Genomic DNA, 25,742 nt, shown 5'->3' on the forward strand with positions numbered 1-25,742 from the left:
AAGCAAATATCCTTCAATGGGATGAGTTAATAACAGGTTATATTGTGATTGCAGTTCCGCCCTTTGTTTAAATAAATCAATATTGGGGGAAATTGCATAGATATTGTCTAAATCTTTAATTTGTTTTGAAATTCTAACTAATTCTGCTTTAGTCTGTTTTTTAAGTTGAGCTGAATAAGAAATAATCTGACCACTTAAAAATGCTTTAAATGTATCCCATATAATTAATTTAGACATACCCCCTATATCATTAAAAAGAAAAAAATTATTTTATCTGGGTTTCAGTGAAACTGACGAAGTCAGAGTTTTGCAATAATGCCTGAGACATGCAGGTGGGCGGGCAAGAATGACATCATCAAATTCAAAAGACAAACTCAGAGGGGCATGATCAGATATAGCAATAGCATCATATTCACAATTTTTAACACTAGGCAAGAAGCGGGGATCAATTATAATATAATCGATCCTCGAATATTTTTTATAAACATGTGAGAAGAAAGAATATTCTCTGTTATTGGGATGGAGATAACTCCACAAATCAATCAACCCAAAATCAATCGAAAAGGAATTAATAAATGATGCGGAACGATTTGGAAGTTGCTGATTGGTTGAGCTCTTATCAATCATAGGATTTAAGCAGCAATTAAAATCCCAGCCCATTATCAGCATATATTCATTTAAATCAGGCAGTAAAGCAAATACCTTTCTAAAAAAAGAAGGATCATCTCAGTTAGGACCATACAAATTAACCAAAACAGCTTTTCTGTTACAGATCGTTCCTTTAACAATTAAAAATCTACCATTGGAATCTGATTTAATATCCTCTTGAATAAATATATTAGATTTAATAAAAATAGACACGCCTTTTGTTTTACTCTGAGAAGCAGAGTGGAATTGCAAACCACTCCACCATCCAAAAAATCTATTTTGATCTCTCGCCCTGATATGTGTCTCTTGAGCAAAAATTATATCAGGTTGGAATCGGTTAATAATTTTAAAAGTCTCTTATCATTTAATAGGATGATTCCAACCACATACATTCCAACTTATTATATTAATCCGTTTAAATACCATACTATAATTTTATTCTACTTTATACATGTGCAAAGCACATACCAATACGGGATGATCAAAAATGGCGGCGATGAAGAATACAGCCAGATAGAAAATAACGTAAACACGAGAAGTACGCATGCTCCAGGACCACCCAATGGGAAAAAGCTCCTAACTCTAATCCCACCCCTTCCTGAAAACCCAAGAAAAAGGCAAGCAGTCTATGATAGAGTTCAAAGCCACTGACCGCTTTGTATTTTTTCCTTCCCCCCCAGTTAGTAAAAAGGGTGGAGTGACCTTGTAAAAAACACAATAAAGTCTCAGCAAAGAAAAGCATTTACATTCCATCACCTAATAAACAAGAAAGAACCAAAATAATGTTATTTCTTGGAGAGAAAAACCAGCGCCATCTTTAAGTTTAACATCAACTCCCTAAAAAAAATAAATTCAATTATAAAATGTTATAATAAAACAGAAAATTAATAGTATATTTGACCCAGCTGAATTTTCAAAAATACTAATTAATAATATCATAAGTAATTAAACCCTCCCAAATATATATATAAAGCCTTATTAGTAGGAAAAAACTACCAATTAGCTGACTAAAAAAGAAACAAAAAAAACTCAAACCAAGTATTATATTAAAGGAACAAATCCCCTTATCTTCTTTTCTCAGTGGAATGTTCAGATGATCATTTAGACAGTCATACTTGAGCCATAAATCTTCTTTTCAAAGGAAAACCAACAATATGCAATAATGAACAACTCTCCTTGTCTTCTTTAATTATTCTCTCAATGAAATACATGAATGATCTTCATAAATCTTCTTTCCAAAATGCGAATAGTATACAGATAGCCAAACAACCTTTCAGATAGTTCATTCAGCAGTGGTGTCAGTAACAGCAGTGGGTATAGCCTGAACAATGTCCAGTGCAGCTTTTGGATCAAAAAAAGTACGAGGAGGAGAATTAACAGGAAAAACTTTAATTCTTGTTGGATACCTCAGAGAGGGAAACAGTTTTTTTTTATCATATGCCTGTTTCATTACCAGGGCAAATTTTGATCTTTGTTCCATTATCTCTCTCGGGTAATCTTCGTAAAAACGGAGCTCAGACTCCATAAATCTCTGTTTTCTTGCCTGTCGCATTATTTGATCTTTAATTTTAAAGTGATGAAAGCAAACCAGAACAGATCTTGGTTTACTAGAATCCTTCAATTTCGAAGTAAACGCCCTGTGTGCCCTTTCTATAGCAGGCGGCTTTAATAAAATGGTAGGAAATAAAGTGTGGAAAAGCTTACCAAAGTAAGCAGTTAAACCTCCATCTTCAGCTCCTTCTTGCAGCTCAACAATTCGTGTATTCTTTCGGCAAGACCTAGTTTTCAGGTCTATAATCTTATTTTGATATCTTTCCAAACGAGTTGTAGCTTCAGACAACTTTTGCTTAGCTATCTTCAATTCCTCTTCATGTGTAATAACCTGAGTTTCCAGGTCTTTTAAGTTTTCCCAGAAATGACTTCATTTTATTACTATTCTTTTCCAGTTGGTCCTTAATTGATTCATTCTGATCCTTAATTGAATTCAGTCTCCGAACGATATCTTCAGCCCATGATGGCATTTCATCAGATCTTTCCTTTTGCACCTTTCCTTTCCCATTACCTTTATCACTAGGTTCAGGTATATTCTTCCCACTTCTCGTAGACGTAGACATATTGTTCCCCCTCAAGAATCAGCAAATAAAAATTTTAAATTCAAAGTTTAAACTAGGGGGAGAGAAAGAAAACTAAGAACAGCTCAAAATTACTGCTACAGGTGTCTCCCGCTTTTCGAACGTTTGCTTTACGAAACCTCACTGTTATGAAAGACCGACATTAGTGCCCTGTTTTCACTTTCAGAAGATGTTTTCACTGTTACAAAGGAAGGCAGCGCGCGCCCCGAGCAGCCCCTCTGCCCCGGATTCGGACCAGCATTGCTTTAACAGGTTGCATTGAGCAGACGTTAGCAAGATGAGTTCTAAGGATTTGGAAAAGCCTGAAAGAGTAAGGGTGTTACTTAGCGTAAAACTAGACATAATTAAGCATTTCGATCATGGTGAACGAAGCAAGGACAAAGTGAGTTTGACTTGTGGAAGTTGACGAAGATGATGTTGAAGAGGTTTTGGCATCCCATGACCAAGAACTGATAGATGAAGAGCTGATGCAATTGGAAGAGGAAAGGATAACAATCAAAACCGAATGCAGAAAGTGAAGCAACTGCGTGAGATTTTCGCTGCAATGATAAAGTACAACTTTAATTTTGAAAGGGTACGTAGGTTTAGGGGATATTTGCAGGATTGTTTGAGTGCTTACAAACAACTGTATGAAAGAAAAATGCGTGAGGCTTAGCAGTCAAGCAAGCCTTCCACATCAGCCACAGCAGATGACGAACCTCGACCTTCGACATTGAGGCGGGCAGTCATAGGAGAAGATGAGCTGCCTGCCCTGATCGACGATGAGATGACACCCCCGGGCAGACTATTATTTAAATGGGGAGAGAATTCAAAGTTCTGAGATGCAACGGGACTTGGGAGTCCTTGTACAGGATACCCTTAAGGTTAACCTTCAGGTTGAGTCGGTGGTGAAGAAGGCGAATACAATGTTGGCATTCATTTCTAGAGGAATAGAGTATAGGAGCAGGGATGTGATGTTGAGGCTGGTGAGACCTCATTTGGAGTACTGTGGGCAGTTTTGGTCTCCTTATTTAAGAAAGGATGTGCTGACGTTGGAGAGGGTACAGAGAAGATTCACTAGAATAATTCTGGGAATGAGAGGGTTAACATATGAGGAATGTTTGTTCGCTCTTTGTCTGTATTCCTTGGAGTTTAGAAGAATGAGGGGGGACCTCATAGAAACATTTCGAATGTTGACCGGCGTGAACAGAGTGGATGTGGCAAAGTTATTTCCCATGGTGGGGGAGTCTAATATGAGAGGGCATGACTTAAGGATTGAAGGGCGCCCATTCAGAACAGAAATGCGAAGAAATTTTTTTAGCCAGAGGGTGGTGAATCTATGGAATTTGTTGCCACGGGCAGCAGTGGAGGCCAAGTCATTGGGTGCATTTAAGGTAGAGATTGATAGGTATCTGAGTAGCCAGGGCATCAAAGGTTATGGTGAGAAGGCAGGAGAGTGGGACTAAATGGGAGAATGGATCAGCTCATGATAAAATGGCGGAGCAGACTCGATGGGCCGAATGGCTGACTTCTGCTCCTTTGTCTTATGGTCTTATGGTCTGAATCAGGGAAATGATAGTAGAGAAACACAAGTCTGGGGAAGGATACAAGACCATCTCAAAGGCACTGAACATACTTCGGAGCTCGGTGCAATCCGTCATGAAAAAATGGAAAAATTTTGAAACCACAGCCACACTGTCTAGGTCAGGTTGCACCCTCTAAATTTAGTCGCCTTAGAAAAATGGTACCTGTGAGAGAGGCTACGTTGATGCCAACAGTCACTTTGAATGAGCTGCAGAAGTCAGTGATTGCAACTACAGATGAAGTTCATGGCTCTACAATCTCTAAGGGCCTTGCACAAATAGGGTATTTACGGGAGAGTGGCAATGAAGAAGCCCTGGCTAAAAAAAAACATATCCTTGTCCATAGGGACTTTGCAAAGTGTCACTTAGAAGATACTGTCAGGATGTAGAGGAAGGTCTTGTGGTCAGATACAACTGAAGTGGAACATTTTGGCCTCAACACTAAGTGGTAAATGTGATGTAAATGTAATACTGCACATCAGCCAGGTAACACCATCCCTTCTATAAAGTATGGTGGAGATAGCATCGTGCTATGGGGTTGCCTTTGAGCAGGAGGGACTGGAAATCTGGTCAGGATTGATGGGAAGATGAATGCTGCTAAATACAGAGAGATCCTGGATAAAAACCTGCTAGCTCCTGCCAAAAAGCTTACACTGGGGAGGAAGTTCGTCTCAGTAGGGCAACAACCCAAAGCACACTGCCACAGCAAGCATGGAGTGGCTTCAAATGAAGAAAATTGATGTTCTTGAGTGGCCCAGTCAGAGTCCTGACCGTAACCTGATCGAACATTGCTGGCAAGACCTCAACATTGATGTCCACTGCTGCTTCCCAACTAACCTGGCACAGCTTGACTACTTTTGCAAGGAGGAATGGGCATATCTTGCTCCATCATGTTGTGCAATGCTAATAGAGATTAACCAAGTACTGAGCAAAGGGGGAGGAATACCTTTGAACTGCTGACATTCCAGTTTTTGAATTTTTAGTTTTTCATGCTTTATAATTGTTCCTGTTTTTTGGAATCTTCTGTGAAAAAGGAAGCATGTGATTCACAATTAAAAATTCTCAGTGAAATTGATCAAAATCCCTGTTTGTAATACTTATTCAAGTGAACAAAGGGTTGAGGGATAAATTCTTTTACAAGGTGCTATATGTAGCGCAGGACTCGTTAATGTCATTCTTGAGCTTTACATCTGATTTTTTTTAACATTTTGACAATGATTTATTGGATTTAATTATATCTTCTTAACTAGAATTGCCCAGATGCAATAAGTTTCCAAAACAGAGTAAAAATTGTTGATTGCAAATTGTACAATACTTAAATTGAGATAGGAGTACATTGAAATTAAATTGATAGTTTATATAGTGGATTCAGCCCAGTGCATCATGGGCAATGCCCTCCCAACAATTGAGCACATCTACATGAAACACTGTTGTAGGAAAGCAGCATCCATTATCAGAGATCCTCACCACCCAGGTCATGCTGTCTTCTCACTGCTGTCACCAGGAGGAAGTACAGGAGCCTCAGGACTTGCACCACCAAGTTCAGGAGCAGTTACTACCCCTCAACCATTCAGGCTCCTGAAACAAAGTGGAAAGCTTCACTCGAGAGAAGAGAGCATGTTGTGTGTGGTGGTGTCACTCACGCTGTAATATCGTTAACGCTAACTGCTACGCTAGCAGGAATCCTGAGGCTTTTGTACCTTCTTCCTAATGGCAGCATTATCTGATGAAGAGGGTTTGACTGCTTCTCCAGACTGGTGTAACATAGTGGGACATACTTTAGAGAATTTGTAGGTTAATATTTGGTGATTAATCTGAAGGAATTATTGATTAACCATTTAGTTCCTGGTTTTCTCTTGTGTTTTTAGAGAAATGGAAGGTACTGGACATATAAAGTAAACTTGATCAAAGTTCCGAGCCATATCCACTCCCCTCCCACAGATTATTTTTGTATCGTCATTTTGTAATTTCAAGTTTGATATCATTGGCCTCAAATTCATGCTGGTGCTTATATTCCAGTTGCCACTGCTACTACAATGGACAGTTTAAGCAAAAAAAAAATACTTTTGCATTTGTTATTTTTAAACCACGAAGCAATTTTTATAACCAATGTGGCAAAGTGCACTGAATTGTGTGAAGCAAGCCTAGGAATTAAGAAAAGAGACCCTACAGAAGTTTCCTGGCTGTCCTTGGAATACAAATTACTCTTTTTTTTCTCCACTCTGACTTGATGTTTCAGTGATGAACCTGTGAATGAATGCATTGTTTTTATTTAAGGTAAAAGTGGTGACAGGAAAGGATGGCCAGACAGGGACGCCAGTTGCCATAGCAACACAGCTTCCCCCTAATGTTTCTGCTGCATTTTCAACGCAGCAGCCGCAACAGTTTCAGGTAAGGAGTCAATGTGGCATTGACAAGTCTGTGAATCGTTCCGGCATCAGAAGGGTTAAATCCTGTTGCATCACCGTGCTGTTGCCAGTGCATCATCTCTAACACACGTTTTGTTTGTCCTTCCATAGCAGACGCATCAAGGTACACCTGTGGCGGGCACGGCCAACACAGTGGAGATTGAAGCTTTCAAAAGGCAGCAGGCTTTAGTTCAAACAGGTACGTTTCTCTTTTTTTTGGAACATTTCCTCGTTTTTGTGCACAGGTATGACAGTGTAATAGGCGCGGAGTAAAGTTTCTTGTTTGGACACAAGGCAATGGTAAGAAGAGAATTGAAGTTCTTTTTCATATAATTTAATACAACTTTTTGTTGCCACACCACCTGATATAATTCTTGCCTTCTGAAGTAGCAAGAGACTTCTAAAACATATCCAATAAATGTCGTAAATTTCAGAATTAATTCAACTTCTGCTTTTGAGTGCTGTTGCAAAACTTGCTATCACAAACTTCTGCATTACACTAGTGCCCTACAATTCATCTGATGTTCCTGCAGCATTCCTTTTGCTTCCTGTTCTTCCCTGGATGTCGCAAGGCTGTTTGTAAGCAGCTTTGTATGTTTTCCCCATGACTGCATGGGTTTCCTCCAGGTGCTCGTGTTTCATCACATAGTCCAAAGACATGTCGGTTGGTAGGTTAATTGGTCATTGTAAATTGTCCCGTGATTAGGCTAGGGTTCAATCAGCGATTGCTGGGCGGTGTGGCTTGAATATATCCCCAATGCTTCCTGTGAATTACATATAATTTTCAAACACCTGGATCTTCACATTAACACTTCAGACACCCAAAATGAATGCTAATCACTGTTGTCTCTGGGCTGCATTCATGCATATGCAGACATATCAGTTCATTGAGTGTTTCTTGGTTTGCAATCGACCCCAGTCTGCAGCTCCAAGAACACCATTGTTCTAAATTGCATTTTAAACTCATTCTGCAATTCACATTTGGATCTGAAGATTGCTTGCTGTTGAAATTAATATTTATTGTATCCCATAACTCCAGAGTACACCCTAACAGCATCCATAGTCCCATCAATGACTACAGTTTCCAGAGGTCAGTGTTAAAGTGTCTCTGGTCAATATATTGCTTTCGCACATCAGTGCACCCTGTCATTAATGACAACAGTGACACTGTTCCTAACTTATTGAAGTAGTGAAATTGTTTAATTTTCACTCCTGCCAGTTTTTGGCATCTCTAAGCCTGAATCAAGTCAAGTCAAGTTTATTGTCATTTAACTATATACATGTATATAAAGTTTATAACCATATAATGTATGTAGAAACAAGACAACATTTCTTCCAACCAGGTTGTAAAGCACAGTAGTACATATAACACACGATAATTTATGAAGGTAAGAATAAAATCTTCTGATGAATCACATATAAATAACAAACTAAAGTGCATTAGTTTTAAATATTGGAGCAGATTAACCAGTGACACTTCGACTGGGAGTTCAGAAGCCTAATGGCCTAGGGGAAGAAACTGTTCCTCATCCTGACTGTTCTTGTTTTTATGCATTGCAGTCTCCTTCCTGATGGTAGAAAGTCAAAGAGGATACTGGATGGATGGGTGGGATCCTTAATAATACTAAGGGCCCTGCATATGCAGCGCTCCTGATAAATGACCTTGTTGGTTGGTAAGGAGACCCCTATGATCTTCTTAGCTGTTCTCACAGACCTTTGTAGGGGCTTCTGGTCCAATGTTCAGCTGCTCCCATACCAGATGGAGGTGCAACTTGTTAGGGCGCTCTCAATGATGCTCCTGTAAAACACAGTTAAGATGGGGAGAGGGTGGGAGGTGAGAGCTTTGCTTGCCTCAATCATCTTAGGAAGTAGAGGCACTACTGTGCTGTCTTGTTCGGGGAGGTGATATTAAGGAACCAGGTAAGGTCATCCATGATGTGAATTCCCAGGAACGGTGCGAGAAGCCATGTATTTACAGAGGGGGATGGTTTGTCTGCACCTTCTTGGAGTTCACAATCATTTCCTTTGCCTTCTTCATGTTCAGACTTAGGTTGTTCTTCTCACACCAATCCACTAGCCGCTCCCAATTCCTCTCTGCGCTCTGTCTCATCATCATTCTTGATAAGGCCAGCCACTGTTGTGTCATCTGCAAACTTGATGACACGGCTGGAGCTGGATCCTGTGACACAATCGTGTGTCAGTAGTATGAACAGCAGCAGGCTGAGCACACAGCCTTGGGGAGCGCCAGTCTCAGCTTAATGGGATGAGAGACGTTGCTGCCCATGTGGATTGACTGTGGCTTTACTGTTAAGAAGCCCAGTATCCAATTGCAGAGGGAGGTTTTGAGACCCAGTGAGGACAGTTTCCCCACCAGTTCCTGGGGCATGATAGTGTTGAATGCTGGACTGAAGTCTATAAAACAGCAGTCTGGCATATGAAACCCCATTTTCCAGGTGGGACAGGACAGAGTGGAGGGCAGAGGCTATTATATCATCAGTGGATCGACTTAAGCAATAAGTGAACTGGAAAGGGTCCAGTGTAGCCGGAGGAAAAGCTTTAATGTACTCCATGACCAGCCTCTCACAGCATTTCATAATGGTTGATGTCAATGCCACCAGACAATAGTCATTTGTGCAGGTTACTGTCACCGCCTTTGGCACTGGAATAATGGTTGCCGCCCTGAAAACCAAGGGGACAATGGATTGTTCCAGAGAGATGTTGAATACAGTGGTGTTAGAAAGTTTGTGAACCCTTTAGAATTTTCTCTGTTACTGCACAAATATGACCTAAACTGTAAACAGATCTTCACGCAAGTCCTAAAACTAGATGAAGAGAACCCACTTGAACAAATAACACAAAACATTATACTTTTTAATTTATTTATTGAGAAAAATGATCCAATGTTACATGTATTTGCTGAAAAAGTATGTGAACCTTTGCTTTCAGTAACTGGTATGACCCCCTTGAACAGCAATAACTTCAAACAAATGTTTCAGGTAACTGTTGATCACTTCTACACATAGGTTTGGAGGAATTTTAGGACATTCCTTCTTACAAAACTGCTTCAACTCTGGGATGTTGGTGGGTTTCCTTGTACGAACTGCTTGCTTCAGGTCCTTCCACAACATTTCTGTAGGACTAAGGCCATTCCAAAATGTGAAATTTCTTTGACTTTAAGCATTCTTTGGTAGACTGACTTGTTTAGTGTTGTTGCCTTGCTGCATGATCCACTTTCTCTTGAGCTTCGGTTCATGGACAGATACCCTGACGTTTTCCTGTAGAATTTACTGGTACAATTCAGAATTCATAGTTCCATTAATGATGACAAGCCATCCTGGTTTCCTAGGCAGCAAAGCAGGCCCAAACCATGACACTGCCACCACCATGTTTCACAAATGGGATGAGATTTTTCTGTTGGAATGCATCATTCGCTTTTTGCCAGACATTATGCTTCTCATTTAAGCCAAAAAGTTCTACTTTGGACTCATTCATCCATAGAACATTCTTCCAAAAACCTTCTGGCTTATCTGCATGGTCTTTAGCAAATTTTAGACAGGCAGCAAAGTTCTTCTTGGAGAGTAATGGCTTTTTCCTTGCAATCCTACCATGCACACCATTGTTGTTCAGTGTTTGCTTGATAGTAAACTGATGAACACTGACATTAGCCAAATCAAGAGAGGCTTATACCTCCTTAGATGTTATCCTGGGGTTCTTTGAGACCTCTTGGAATATTATATGGCTTGCTCTTGAACTGATTTTTGTTGGTTGATCACTCCTAGGGAGAGTAACAACAGTGTTAAATTTCTTCTGTTTGTACACCATCTGCCTGGTATATAATGTTTTTAGCGTTGTTTATTTAATTGGGTTCTCTATCTAGTTTTAGGACTTGCGTGAAGGTCTGATCACATTTTAGGTCATATTTATGCAGAAATAGAGAAAATTCTAAAGGGTTCACAAACTTTCTAGCACCACTGTATATCCATCAGCTGGGCTGCGAGTCTTTCAGAGCTCGACTCGGTACATTATCGGGTCCTGCAGCTTTGCGTGGGTTGACTCTGGGCGGGGTCTTCCTCACCTCAGTTTCAGTCAGACGGAATGTCTGCTCCTGGGAAGAGAGGTGCCTTCCTCGCCTGACCCTTTGTTCTGTACACCAAACCGGGCGTAGAAGACATTCAGGTGCTCAGGGAGTGAAGCATCCTGGTCACTGACACACAGGGTAGACTTGTCTGTGATCCTCTGAGTTCCCTGCCACATGCACCTAGTGTCTCTGGTATTGCAGAAGTGGTTGTAAATTCTCTGAGGATGCTGCTATTTCACCTTCCTGATGGAGTGGGAAAGCACAGTTCTTACTTCCCTAAGAGCTGTCACTTCCCTCTGATCTAAAAGCAACATCACGATCCCTCAGCCTGACATGGATCTCTGCAGTAAGCCATGGCTTCTGATTTGCCCTTATTCACATGTGTTTCATGATGGTAGCATCCTCAGTACCTAAAACTTAGAATAGTACAGCACACTTCTCTATGTAATTGGTCACAGAATCCACATATTCCTCGATGTTAACATGGTTGCCATAGATAGCAGTCTCTGTGAACATTCTTCAGTTTGTATTTATCAGAGCAGTGCTGCAGTATAGAGATTGCACCCTCTGGCCAGGTTTTTATCACCTTTGACCCACCTGACCACTGGTTTGTATGCTGGAATTAACATGACAGATAAGTGATCCAGGAGTCCAATGTGGGTTCGAGGGACTGCTTTATAGGCACCTGGTATGTTAGTGTAAACCAGGTCTAGTGTATTTTCATCTCTGGTAGCAAAATCAACATGCTGGTGGAATTTAGGCAGGACTGACTTTAGGTTCACATAGTTAAAATGGCCTAGGATAATGAAGAAGATACCATCGGGGTGTTTGGTTTGAAAGTCGCTGATGATGCTGTCGAGCTCACGCAGAGGGGGGATATATACAGCTACCAACACAATTGTAGTGAACTCCCTCAGGATATAAAACATTAGACACTTTACAAATATGAACTCAATCATCGGTGAACAATGGGACACCACTGCTAAAGCATCTGTACACCAGTTCTTGTTTATGTAAATACAGATACCGCCACCACGGGTCTTGCCTGAGATCGCTGGATTCCTGTCAGCCCAAAACATGCTGAAACCCTCCAGATGGATGGCCATGTCTTGGATGGATTCATGAGCCATGATTCCATGAGAACGAATGTGCTGATGTTTTTCTCTTGCTGGTTCGGGCTCAGGCGCAGGTAGTCCAGTTTATTTTAAAGTGAATGGACGTCTGCCAGTAAGAATGAGGGAAGAACCGGCCTAAAGGGCTTCGACCCAAGTCGTTCCCAGATTCCAGCATGTTTTCCCCTTTTTTGTTTCCTTGCGCACTCCTTCCTACTGCATTGTTCACGGAAGTGAGAAGCAGGCAATGGCATGTACAATAAAGCTAAGCTGCAGAGAGGTCCTCTGCAGTCCAACAGTTCACTAGCATGGTGGAATTGCTGTACCCAGTAAATTTAATAGCCAGTAGCGTTTTTTGATCCTAGCAAAAGACCTGGAGATGAAGTGTGTCTGAGTGCGACGTCATCTTGGTCAATTTAGAACCGCAGGATGTTTGAAACCACAGGAGCAAAACAGTTCTGAATTGTCTTGCTGTTCATTTCTCGCCAACTATCAGTAACAAAAATCACAGGAGGGAACAAAGAGATCAATGGAGGAAATCCCGCTGTTTTCTCCATTAGTTTTTGTTCTTTAAGAACTGTCCCAAATAAGCAGCTGTGCAATTAACCAATAGCCCAATTAACCAGAACCTACTATTGGAACTCTGTTTATTTTCTGTTCTTTGGGGTTCTTCTGGGAGTCAGGAATGACAAACAGTCTTCATGCTAAGATTTCAGTTTATTTTAAAGTGCAAACAAACATACATATACTAAATAAACTAAACAAAGCTGAGGAACGATGTTAAGAGGTGAATGGATGTGAAGACAAAGAAATAAAGGTGGTGCCTCTGTAAAATCCATCACTTTTATGGATAGGTTAAGAAATTCTTTGGCTAGGGATAAACTAGTTAGAGGCTACGTAATTAAAACAATTACATCATGTGGGTAATGTGCTAGTACTTAGCCAGTGAAAAATGAGAAAGGTGATAAACCGTTAGTTTAGCTGCTATACCACTTTCTCCCAGTGAGTGGAGATGAACCACCACATATTGTGAAAAAAACACGAGTTGTTAAAAAGTAAATCTTATAAAAAGTATTATTTAAGAAAGCAGTGGTTTCCAATACTACTGAACTTCAATAGTTCAGTGCCTATGAGCATCTGCATTTTGGAAACTGTAAAAAAGAGGGAGGAGATTGTGTGAATATGGGGTAGAAACTGTCAGTCCTCAGCAATCGACCAACTGTAATTCTTTCTTTTATTGCCCTTCCTACTCAGCCATTTAGTCCAGCTTTGGAAGAAGCTGTGTTTTAGAGTAATTCAAGTTCATGCAAATGCAAATTAGCATTGTTAGAGTTACTCTAATATTCATTATGTTTTACCAAGTTATCAGCCATGGTATGCTGGTTGTGGTTACCAAAGTGTTCTTTCCCAGCTGACTGTTCCACAGATTTGTAGACCAATCCTGTATTGAATCCTAGGATTAGCTGATTTGTAGTTATTGAATTTAAGATCAGAGTTAAAGTGTCCTTGAATGATAGATCACTATTCAAATTTGCTTTATCATGAGTATATAGCATTAATCTTACATTTTTAAGTGTCTGTTAGAGGATGTACCTTAATGTTTCAGTACAGTAAAATTATTTGATGGGTATATTGATATTCCCAGTTTATGGCAGAGTTAATTCAGAATCAGACTAAGGTTTAATATCACCAGCATATGTCATGAAATTTATTGTCTTTGTAGCAGCAGTACAATGCAATACATAATAATCAAGAAAACGACCATGAATTAGCTTCTGTACCTCTTTCCTGAGTGGTAGCAATGAGAATAGGCATAACCTGGGTGATGGGGGTCCTGAATGATGGATGCTGCCTTTTTGAGGCATTGCTCCTTGAAGATGTCCTGTATGCTATGGAGGCTGGTGCCTGTGATGGAGCTGACTAAGTTTACAACACTCTGAAGCTTATTTCAGTCTTGTGCTCCCCCCGCCCCCATACCAGATAGTGATGCAGCCAGTTAGAATGTTCTCTATGGTACATCTGTAGAACTTTTAGAGAGTCTTTGGTGACATCGCGAATCTTCTCAAACTCCCAATAAAATATTGTGGCTGTTGTGCATTCTTTGTAGCTTCATCAATATGTTGGGTCCAGGAAAGATCCTCAGAGGTATTGACAGCCAGGAACTTGACATTGCTCACTCTCTCTATTTCTGATTCCTCAATGAGGACTGGTGTGTGTTCCCTCGTCTTCATTCTCTGGCGTGTAGGAGAATGATAGAAGTATAGAAAAATTATGAGGGGTATAGATAGGTTAAATGTAAGCAGGCTTTTTCCACTGAGGTTGGGTGAGAATAGAACTAGAGGTCATGAGTTAATGGTGAAAGGTGAACTGTTTAAGGAGAACATGAGGGAGAACTACATGCAGAAGAGTGAGAGTGTGGAACGAGCTGCCCGTGGAAATGGTGGATGAAAGATCGATCTCAACATTGAAGAGAAGTTTGGATAGGTACCTGGATGAGAGGGGTATGGAGGTGCAGGTCGATTGGACTATGCAGATTCATAGTTGAGCATGGACTATTAATACTGTTCTAGGACTCTTATGAACTGTTGTACAGTGAAAAAATGGCTGTTTTGCAGAACCTAGGATGTCACAATTAAGACAGAGAAGCTTCCAGTGTGGTAATTCTTGTTGATGTCTATGTACAAGATCGATTGACAAGACGATAGAACAATAAAGTTGAGGTAGATCTATTTTCACATTAAATAGCAATAATGATTGGGGTGGTTCTGATACCTTACATTATTACTCTTACCTCCTGTAGCTTGTCAGTCCTCTGTGACCTTGACTTCGTGCTCTGTGCTAGTGCTAATGCTAATGTTTAGTGTGATCTTATTCCCTTTGTATTTGAAGTACTTCTTCAGTGCATGTTTCTGTTTGCTTGTCCAGTTTCCATCAGTTAGAATACAGTTTCTCTCAGTGGGAGTGAGCTGTGCATGGTCTGGTAAAGAGGTTTCTCTTGAATTTCTTGTTGCATTTGTTGGTGGCCATCTTACAGAGGCACTGTGATAGTGGAGCGGTTAGTGCAACGCTATTACAGCTCTGGGTGTCGGGGTTTGGAGTTCAGTTTCAGTGTCCTCTAAGCAAGTTTGTATGACTCTTACACAGGAAAATCTGCAGGTGCTGGAAATCCCCCTCCCCTCCCCTCCTCTTCTATTTTTCACTCTAACCTCTTAGCTCTTCTCACCTGCCTATCACCTCCCCCTGGGTCCTCTCCTCCTTCGCTTTTCTCTATGCTCTACTCTCCCCTCCTATCAGATTCCTTCCTTTCCAGCCTTTCTTTTGGTGTCTTCCCCTTCCTTTCCAGTCCCGATGAAGACTCTCTGCCCGAGGCGTTGACTGTTTACTCTTTTCCATTGGTACTGCCTGGCCTGCTGAGTTCCTCCAGTGTTTTGCGTGTGATGCTTTGTATGCCCCTTCCCATTTGCACATGGGCTTCCTCCGGGTGCTCTAGTTTCTTCCCACAGCCCAGTGACGTACCAGGGACAGTTAGTAGGTCAATTGGTCACTGTAAGTTGTCCCATGATTAGGCTAGGATTAAATCAGTGGGTTGTTGGGCGTAGCAGCTCATTGGGCCAGGAGGGTCTGTTCCATGCTGTATCTCTAAATAAAATAAAGTTGTGACTTGTAGTTTTGAATCGGTACAGGTGGACATATCTTCTTGAAGGTTGCCTTAACAAAGTTACTACTAAGTTCTGAGGTTCTATTTGTTTCTGGGTTTGAAACTTAAATTAGTGAGTAAATATATATGTCATATATGTCAGCTATGTGTACTTGGGGACAGCTTTAATATATCAATTCAATCACTTCAAGAATAACCTGTGTAATATGTGTCAATGAATTTACTGTCAGTAAAATGTAACTAAAGGAGACAACTTTTGTGAATGAAATACAAATAATTATTAATGTAAAATGTAGTTGTGAAAGCCATTCCATCTTCTGTATTTCTAGTGTGGCAGGTCTTCGTCTGGTGGATAAAGGGAAACTGATTAAAATAATGTTTAGTTATTGGTTAATAAATAGAGCTTAATGACTTGAAGTGATTTGGCGAATGTTAAGACTGTATAGTGGATTCTGGTTAATTGTGGCATATCAGGACCAGTACATTCTGGCCCAATTAACTGACTGTCCCAATTAGCCAAAGTTTCATGGAAATAGTTAAAAAGGTACAAAAAAAAGACAGGCTACTGCTTAACTAAGTAACAAATTTGAATTGCATTGACTTTATTACTTACATCCCTCAAATACATGAGGAGTTTACGTTATGTCTCCATCTAAATGTGCAATGTGTAACTTATAGTAATTTATAATAAATATGTACAACAGGATACTCTGTATAACATAGAAATACAGTTGCGTCAGCATGAATTAAGCAGTCTAATGGCCTGGTGGAAGAAGCTGTCCCAGACCCTGATGATCCTGGCTTTTATGCTGCTATACTGTTCCCGGATAGTAGCAGCTGGAACAGTTTGTGGTTGGGGTGACTTGGGTCCCCAATGATCCTTTGGGCCGTTTTTATACACCTGTCTTTGAAAATGTCTTGAATAGTGGGAAGTTCACATCTACAGATGCGCTGGGCTGTCTGCACTGCGGTTTAGGGTTCCCATACCAGGCAATGATGCAGCCAATCAGGATGCTCTCAATTGTGTCCATGTAGAAAGTTCTTAGGATTTGGGGACCCTTACCAAAGTTCTTCAACTGTCATAATGTAAATTATGTATTTACATTAAATACAGAATAAATTAGGACACTATCAATACTACTCCATTACTACAAATCTGTGTATTAGTTCCTAATGGTTATCAGCGGCGGAATTCATCCAATGTATGCTGCTGTGTTCTTTTGATTGACTGTAAATGAACAAAATCAGCGCAGACACTAAGTGCAGATAATAGATTGCCTTCGTACAATGTTATCAATGACTGCATCCTTCAAATCTTCATTTTAATTGTAACATTCAAGATGATTGTCGATACCTTCAAACTTTTCGTAGGTCCTAACTTGTTGAAATAGTGAAATCATTTAATTTTCTCATTCGGCTGTTTCTGGCATTTCCAAGCTAAAACTATTCCGATTTGCCTTAACTGCTTATTTCTCTCCAACTATTAGTGACAAAAATCATTGCTTTTCAAACACAAGCACAAGCAACTGACTCTATTTCAAACCCACTTGCTCTAAGTATGGTGTGGTGTCTTATTGTCCACGCAAGCGAAGGCAACTAACGCTAGTTAGAAACTGTTCGGCAGCAGTATCCTGCCCCAATTAAACAAAGCAAATCCCGCCAGTTTTCCCAATTTGTTCTTTAAGAGTTGTCCCAATAAGCAGCTGTCGTGATTAACTGATGGTCCAATTGACTGGAGTCCACTGTATACAGACAAAATTTCTATAGTTTTAGTGCTGCGAATGTAACCCTTTATCTGAACATTTAATTTAAAACTAAACTATTTTATATATTTTTATCTGCTTTGTAATTTTTCAATTTGCAGTTCCATTTTCTGTTTGCGCAATTAGTTTCACATTAGTTTTTTTGTGTGTAGGGTGTTTGGGGTTTGCATGATATGTTTTTTTGTGCGTGAGTGTGTTTGATGTTCTTGTTGTCATTTGTGAGATTTGTTTTTTTTGTGTATGGGGGAGGGTTGATGTTTTTCTTTGAATGGGCTTTCATGGTTTTCTTTGTTTTGTGGCTGCCTAGAGAAGAGGAATCTCAGAGTTGTATACTGCATACATACTTTGATAATAAATGTACCTTGAACCTTGAATATTATTTAGAATCATTCTGCAAAATGGACCAGTTGAGATCTAATCCAAATTTACTCTCACAGTCTCCGGTTTGTTTAGTCCCTGTGCCTTCCTACCGTAACATAGTGGTTAGCACAACGCTATTACAGCTTGGGGCGTTGGAGTTCAGAGTTCAATTCCTGCATCCTCTAAGAAAGTTTGTCCGTTCCTCCCGCTGCTCCAGTTTCCTCCCACAATCTAAATAGAACAGAATTTTATTGTCATTGCTCAAGACAACGAGATTGCGGTGCCACTCTAGTCTGTGCAAAACAGATATTTTCAAAACAGTTTAAGCAGTGCAGCTTAATCTTAAAAAATTCTCATATTTCCATGCAATAAGTGACTTTGATGGTCCATTGCACTCAATGGCCTCTAGCAAGTGGGGTGTAGCATTATTCAGCTGCACAGCAGCCCCCGGGAAGAATCTGTTTTTCAGAAGTACTGGTTAGTAGGTTAATAGGTTATTGTAAATTGTCCCACGATTAGGCGAGCGTTAAATCTGTGAGTTGCTTAGCGGTGCTGCACGTGGTCCAGAAGGCCCTATTTCGCGCTTTATCTCAGGCCAGCTTTTATCGATGGAGAGCATACTGACATGTGGAATGACAGTGTGGTACTCTAGCTGCAGCAAGGCAGTTCATAAAGCACTCCAACAGATGATTTGGATAGCTCAGCACATCATTAGGATCTGGAGACAATCTACAACTCTCGATGCCAGCAGCACACTCATAACATCACTGAAGACCCATCCCATCCCAGACCCTGTCTGTTCAATCTGTTTTACACGGACTGGAGTAGGACCCAATCTTGTCTTGAGCAATGACGATAAAGTTCTGTTCTATTCTATTCACCCCTCAGTGTATTTTGTTTCAATGAAAAGATTAAAGATGAGCTTTTCTAAAGTTTAGCATTGTTTGTGTCAAATCAAATATGCAAGGATTGTACTGGGCAGCCCAAGTGTCACCCTGCTTCCAGCACCAACATAGAGTGCCCACAACTCACTAGGGGCGTCACGGTAGCGTACTGGTTAGTACAGCACACCTTACAGTACCAGCAATCCCGGAATCATTTCCCGTCACTGCTTGTAATTCTCCCCATAGCTGCATGGATTTCCTCCCACAGTCCAAAGGTGTACCAGTTGGTAGGTTTGTCCCGTGATTAGGATAGGATTAAATTGAAGAATTGCTGGGTGGCTTGGCTCAAAGGACCAGAAGGGCATAATCCATGCTGTATGTTAATAAATAAAACATAAAATAAATCTATTCATTGTCAAAGTGTGCATAAAGTTCTTTTATTCCACCATAATAAATAAGTTAACCAAAAATAAATGGGATAAATTGCTGCCTTTATATAGACGTGATACATATTGGTTTTGTGCATTTAAATATATTGAAAGGAACTAGTATGCAGGTAGTGGTGATTGGAATCTGTAAAGATCATATTCTAATGTGTATCACGTTACTTGTTTCTTATACAATGCTCTCTTGATAAAACTAATGAATGCTCCTGATAATTTTTTTTTTTAATTTTAAGTTTGGAAAAATCCTAAAGAGCTTCCTCAGATCTTCATGCTGTGGAAAGTGTGACTATGTCACTAGCCGGAGTGCCATTCAGTGAGTGCATTCTGCAAATAATGTGATGTAATAAAGGAATGACCCATTACACCAAAATACTGATACTTTCAATATATTGCAACCCTTGTTGGAAGGCACCGTTAGTTTGGCCATTGAAAGCATCGTGAACGTGAGATGTTGTGGCTGTACAGTACTTTGTCCTCAGATCATTTGCATATCCTTCAGTTTGTGATTTTTGAAACAGTTAAAGAATTTGGCCAAGAATTGGAAGTCTCATGCATGAACAAGTCCGCAAATGACGTTGAAGGGGAAGTGCTTCAGTGAGTTTTTTTTTACTGCATAATATTGCGAACTCTGTGTTTTGCTTTTGACTTCAGATCAGAATAAAAGGCCACGGATAGAAGGTGGTCGCCATGGAATGGTTTTCCAGCACACAACTGTGACTACTTTAGGATCTCCAGCTATAGTTCCCTTACAGCAACTCATGCCAACGGTGCAGGGTAAGAGATACCGAACCCATCTTCCACATACATTTGTCTTGTCTCATTTGCAACCACTTTTCTTCCATATTGTCTCATATGTAATCCACCACCAAACTCAATATCGATGCTGAGAGTGAGATTAATTTGTAGTCAGTCTTAATGAGTGTGAGAGTGCCAGTTTTTTTTTTAAAGTGCATGCATTTCAGTGATGTTTTCAGCAGGCTAATAGTTTTAAAGGGGGGGCAATATGCAAGAAGTCATAAAATCCTCTCCATCCTTGTTTCTCTCCAGAACCCGTTAACTGGTGTGTTCTAAGGAGGGCTGAACTATATTGAAAGTATCAGTGAACTATAAATCCAGTATATCAAGTTTTCAAGCATTATGTTGATGCATGGGAATTAATTTCTATTGAACCACATCTGACAGAAATATACTTCTCCTTGTGTGGTTATTAAGTTCAAAGTAAATGTATTAGCAAAGCATATATATGTCACTATATATAGCCTTGAGATTCATTTTCTTGTGGGCATACTCAATAAATCACTGAAATAGTAGCCATAATAGAATTAATGAGGCTGCACCAACCTGGGCATTCAACCAGTGTGCAAAAGACTTAAGGTTCAAAGTTCAAAGTACATCTATGTCACCATATACAAACCTGAGATTCATTTTCCTCTAGGCAAATCTATAGAATAATAACCATAACAGAATCAATGAAGACCATTCAACTAGAGTGCAGAAGACAAACTGTGCAAATACAAAAAAAATAGTAACTAAACAAGCAATAATTATCGAGAACATGAAATAAAGAGTCTTTGAACGTGAGTGTGTGAACATTGAAGGTGGGAACATTTCAATGATGGGGCAAGTTAAGCTGAGTGAAATTATCTCCTTTGGTTCAAGAGCCTGATGGTTGAGAGGTAATAACTATTCCTGAACCTGGTGGTGTGAGTTCTGAGGCTCCTGTACCTCCCTTCTGATGGCAGCAGTGACGAGGGAGCATGTCCTGGGGTGGTGGGATCTCTGATGATGGATGCTGCTCTCCTACAATAGTGTTTCATGTAGATGTGCTCATTGGTTGAGAGGGCTTTACCATGATGGACTGGGCTGTATCCACTACTTTTTGTAGGATTTTCCATTCAAGAGCATTGGTGTTCTCATACCAGGCCATGATGCAGTCAGTCAGTATACTCTCCACCACACATCTATAGAAGTTTGTCAGAGTTTTAGATAAGCATTTTATTATTTTTAAGCAATGTACACAAAATGCTGAAGGAACTCAGCAGGCATCTATGGAAAAAAGTGCAGTCAACGTTTTGGGCTAAGATCTGGCGGCATAATTAGCATAACTAAAATAAACAGCAGTGAGTTATGTAAGCCCTCTTAGAAGCCTGCTACAGTCACTTTTAAGTCCTATGATACCTTTACCGTGAGAAAAAACAGGAATGCTATCGCAGTTAAAAAAGATGAGCCTCACACAGCGTGGTCTGGTCAAGACCCTGGAGAGACTTGTTCTGGAGCTGCTCCGGCCTATGGTCAGGCCACACTTAGATCCCCTCCAGTTCGCCTACCAGCCCTGACTAGGAGTTGAGGATGCCATCGTCTACTTGCTGAACCGTGTCTACGCCCACCTGGACAAGCCAGTGAGCACTGTGAGGGTCATGTTTTTCGACTTCTCCAGTGCATTCAACACCATCCGCCCTGCTCCGCTGGGGGAGAAGCTGACAGCGATGCAGGTGGATGCTTCCCTGGTGTCATGGATTCTTGATTACCTGACTGGCAGACCACAGTACGTGTGCTTGCAACACTGTGTGTCCGACAGAGTGATCAGCCGCACTGGGGCTCCACAGGGGACTGTCTTGTCTCCCTTTCTCTTCACCATTTACACCTTGGACTTCAACTACTGCACAGAGTCTTGTCACCTTCAGAAGTTTTCTGATGACTCTGCCATAGTTGGATGCATCAGCAAGGGAGATGAGGTTGAGTACAGGGCTACAGTAGGAAACTTTGTCACATGGTGTGAGCAGAATTATTTGCAGCTTAATGTGAAAAAGACTAAGGAGTTGGTGGTAGACCTGAGGAGAGCTAAGGGACCGGTGACCCCTGTTTCCATCCAGGGGGTCAGTGTGGACATGATGGAGGATTACAAATATCTGGGGATACGAATTGACAATAAACTGGACTGGGCAAAGAACACTGAGGCTGTCTACAAGAAGGGTTAGAACCGTTTCTATTTCCTGAGGAGACTGAGGTCCTTTAATATCTGCCGGATGATGCTGAGGATGTTCTATAAGTCTGTGGTGGCCAGTGCTATCATGTTTGCTGTTGTGTGCTGGGGCAGCAGGCTGAGGGTAGCAGACACCAACAGAATGAACAAACTCATTCGTAAGGCCAGTGATGTTGTGGGGATGGAACTGGACTCTCTGACGGTGGTGTCTGAAAAGAGGATGCTGTCTAAATTGCATGCCATCTTGGTCGATGTCTCCCATCCACTACATAATGTACTGGGTGGGCACAGGAGTACATTCAGCCAGAGACTCATTCCACCGAGATGCAACACGGAGCGTCATAGGAAGTCATTCCTGCCTGTGGCCATCAAACTTTACAACTCCTCCCTTGGAGGGTCAGACACCCTGAGCCAATAGGCTGGTCCTGGACTTATTTCATAATTTACTGGCATAATTTACATATTACTATTTAACTATTTATGGTTCTATTACTATTTATTATTGGTGCAACTGTAACGAAAACCAATTTCCCCCGGGATCAATAAAGTATGACTATGACTTATGACAATTACTAAATGCATTCCTCTGTAATTTGATAAATGCTGCATTAAAAATAATGAGAAAATCTGCAGATACTGAAAATCCAAGCAATACACACAAAACGCTGGAGGAACTCAGCAGCCCAGGCAGCATCTATGAATAAAAGTATAGTCGATGTTTCAGACCGAGACCTGCCGGCACTTGATTTAACTTGTGAAGTCATAAAACTTATTTATTTATTTGGAGATACAGCACAGAACAGGACCTTCCAGCTCTTCCAGCAACCCCTGATTTAACCCTAGACTAATCACAGGATAATTTACAATGCCCAATTAACCTAGTAACTAACCTGTACGTCTTTGGACTGCGGGAGGAAACCAGAGCAACCAGAAGAAATACATGCGGGCATGGGGAGATGTACAAATTCCTTAGAGAGGACGTTGGAGTTGAACTTTGAACTCTGATACCCCGAGCTGTAGTGATGCCGCGCTGACTGCTACAGAAACACGTTATGTATGGCTAAAAATTCTAAGCTTAATTGGCTTGATTGAGTTGTAAAGTAAATAGATTCTTTTTTTGTGATGTTCTCTCTTACCCTTCCTTCAGTCACTGAAGCCTGTGTGTTATTAATTAAGAGAGTAACTCACATCAGTAACAACTCAAACATAACATTTAGTTATTCTAATTATGTTAATTGAGTAGTCAAAAGTCTCTGCATTACCTATCTTTTCTCACAACTTTTCTTACTTTGTTAAGTTCATTGGGTGCCAGTGGGTGGGTTAGAGGGAAGGATATTCTGCATTTCAGAGACACGATTCAGGTCAGTGGTTCAGTGATGAGGGTATGCTATACTGTTAAAGGGTGCTGTCTGTAGGATATATTAAAGCCTGTCTACCCTTGAGTACATGTAAAACACCTTCTGGCAGCAGTTGAACCGAAAACCAGCCCATGCAAAAGCTGCTGAACCAAATAAGTAAAAGAAGGGAATGCTTCACTTTGCGCTGACTAATGGTTAGCTTTATTTGTCACATGTACATTGAAATATACAGTAAAGTACGTTGTCTGTGTCAATGACCAACACACTCTGAGAATATGCTCAGGGCAGCCCATGAATGTTGCCATGTTTCCCACGCCAACATAGCATGCCCACAACTCGCCCTAACCTAGGGGTTCCCAACCTTTTTTATACCATGGACCAATACCACTTAGCAAGGGCTCCACATACCCCAGGTTGGGAACCCCTGCCCTAATCATACATCTTTGGAATGTGGGAGGAAACCGGAACCCCAGAGGAACCCCATCCAGTCGGGGAGAACGTGCAAACTCCTGACAGACAGCGGCAGGAAGTGAGCCCCAAACTGTGATTGCTGCCACTGTAGAGCGTTTTTGATGGGGGGGGGGGTGCGGGGAAGGTTAGTGCTGTAACTTTCATCTGAATAACAAATTTCACTCTTTGTATTTGTTGTGGCCCAAGGATGATGATTGACTTGATGGATATTCAACTAAATTCTGTTTCTCCTATTCTTTCAGCATTTGGACAGACTTGGCAGTCTGTTAAATGTTCTTGCGTGAATGGTTTTGGCTCTTATTTTGATCCATTAAACAGCATTAATACTGGTCAGTTTCCATGGTGAAGATCAGATAAAAAGGAAGCGTATGGAACTGCATTTGGGTGGTTCACACCAAGACACGGATCTTCCTGACAGGACCACTCAGCCTGATGCACTTTTCAACAAGTCACTGCACACTGATTCAACTAGGGTGCCAGCTTTAAGAGGTTGCACTCCTTGCCTGCCAGTGTCAGCACACAGTGTAACTGCCACAGAGAAGTCAAGAGGCTGCAGGTGACAAAGATGTGAATCATGAAAGCACGTAACATCATGAATGAAATGGACTGTTTGTCCGCTCTCATCAGGGAGGAGGTTATGTAGCATTCATGCCAGGACCACCAGACTCAAAAACAGTTACTTTCCCCAAGCAGTAAGGCTGATCAGCACCTCCCACCAACTCCACCACGACTTTATTATTTCCCATCAATCCATTGTTCATCCCAGTTTGGCAAAAGAATAAATCAGGGAAGGTAGTGCACCCGTGGCTGACAAGGGAAATTAGGGATAGTATCAACTCCAAAAGAGAAACTTACAAATTAGCCAGAAAAAGCGGCTCAACTGAGGACTAGTCCTGACGAAGGGTCTCGGCCTGAAACGTCGACTGCGCCTCTTCCTATAGATGCTGCTTGGCCTGTTGCGTTCACCAGCAACTTTGATGTGTGTTGCTCCTTTTCAGAATGGCAGGCAGTGACTAGTGGGGTACCGCAAGGCTCAGTGCTGGGACCCCAGTTGTTTACAATATATATTAATGACTTAGATGAGGGAATTAAATGCAGCATCTCCCAAGTTTGTGGATGACACGAAGCTGGGCAGCAGTGTTAGCTGTGAGGAGGATGCTAAGAGGATGCAGGGTGACTTGGATAGTTTAGGTGAGTGGGCAAATTCGTGGCAGATGCAATTTACTGTGGATAAATGTGAAGTTATCCACTTTGGTGGCAAAAACAGGAAAACAGATTATTATCTGAATGGTTGCCGATTAGGAAAAGGGGAGGTGCAACGAGACCTGGGTGTCATTGTACACCAGTCATTGAAAGTGGGCATGCAGGTACAGCAGGCGGTGAAAAAGGCGAATGGTATGCTGGCATTCATAGCAAGAGGATTTGAGTACAGGAGCAGGGAGGTACTACTGCAGTTGTACAAGGCCTTGGTGGGACCACACCTGGAGTATTGTGTGCAGTTTTGATCCCCTAATCTGAGGAAAGATTCTTGCCATAGAGGGAGTACAAAGAAGGTTCACTAGATTGATTCCTGGGATGGTAGGACTTTCATATGATGAAAGACTGGATCGACTAGGCTGATACTCGTTGGAATTTAGAAGATTGAGGTGGGATCTTACTGAAACGTATAAAATCCTAAAGGGATTGGACAGGCTAGATGCAGGCAGATTGTTCCCAATGTTGGGGAAGTCCAGAATGAGGGGTCACAGTTTGAGGATAAAGGGGAAGCCTTATAGGACCGAGATTAGGAAAAACTTCTTCACACAGAGAGTGGTGAATCTGTGGAATTCTCTGCCACAGGAAACAGTTGAGGCCAGTTCATTGGCTATATTTAAGAGGG

The 25,742-nt window shown here is 41.1% G+C and overlaps 1 protein-coding gene across 13 annotated transcripts in view; it reads left to right on the forward strand.

Annotated features, from left to right (window-relative positions):
* The window catches only part of ep400 (E1A binding protein p400), a 241,688-nt gene that overhangs the window by 43,816 nt on the left and 172,130 nt on the right, over nucleotides 1–25,742 (forward strand). For 10 of the 13 annotated variants that reach the window (XM_063074069.1, XM_063074066.1, XM_063074065.1 and 7 more), the window contains exons 3-5: nucleotides 6,620–6,733; nucleotides 6,862–6,949; nucleotides 19,703–19,825. In XM_063074069.1, coding sequence (XP_062930139.1) covers nucleotides 6,620–6,733; nucleotides 6,862–6,949; nucleotides 19,703–19,825 — 325 coding nt within the window. The remainder of the gene's footprint in view (nucleotides 1–6,619; nucleotides 6,734–6,861; nucleotides 6,950–19,702; nucleotides 19,826–25,742) is intronic. The other 3 variants (XM_063074075.1, XM_063074074.1, XM_063074076.1) reach the window with 3 other exon arrangements.

Source organism: Mobula hypostoma, chromosome 21 (genome assembly GCF_963921235.1).
Source record: "Mobula hypostoma chromosome 21, sMobHyp1.1, whole genome shotgun sequence".
Lineage (NCBI taxonomy): Eukaryota > Metazoa > Chordata > Chondrichthyes > Myliobatiformes > Myliobatidae > Mobula > Mobula hypostoma.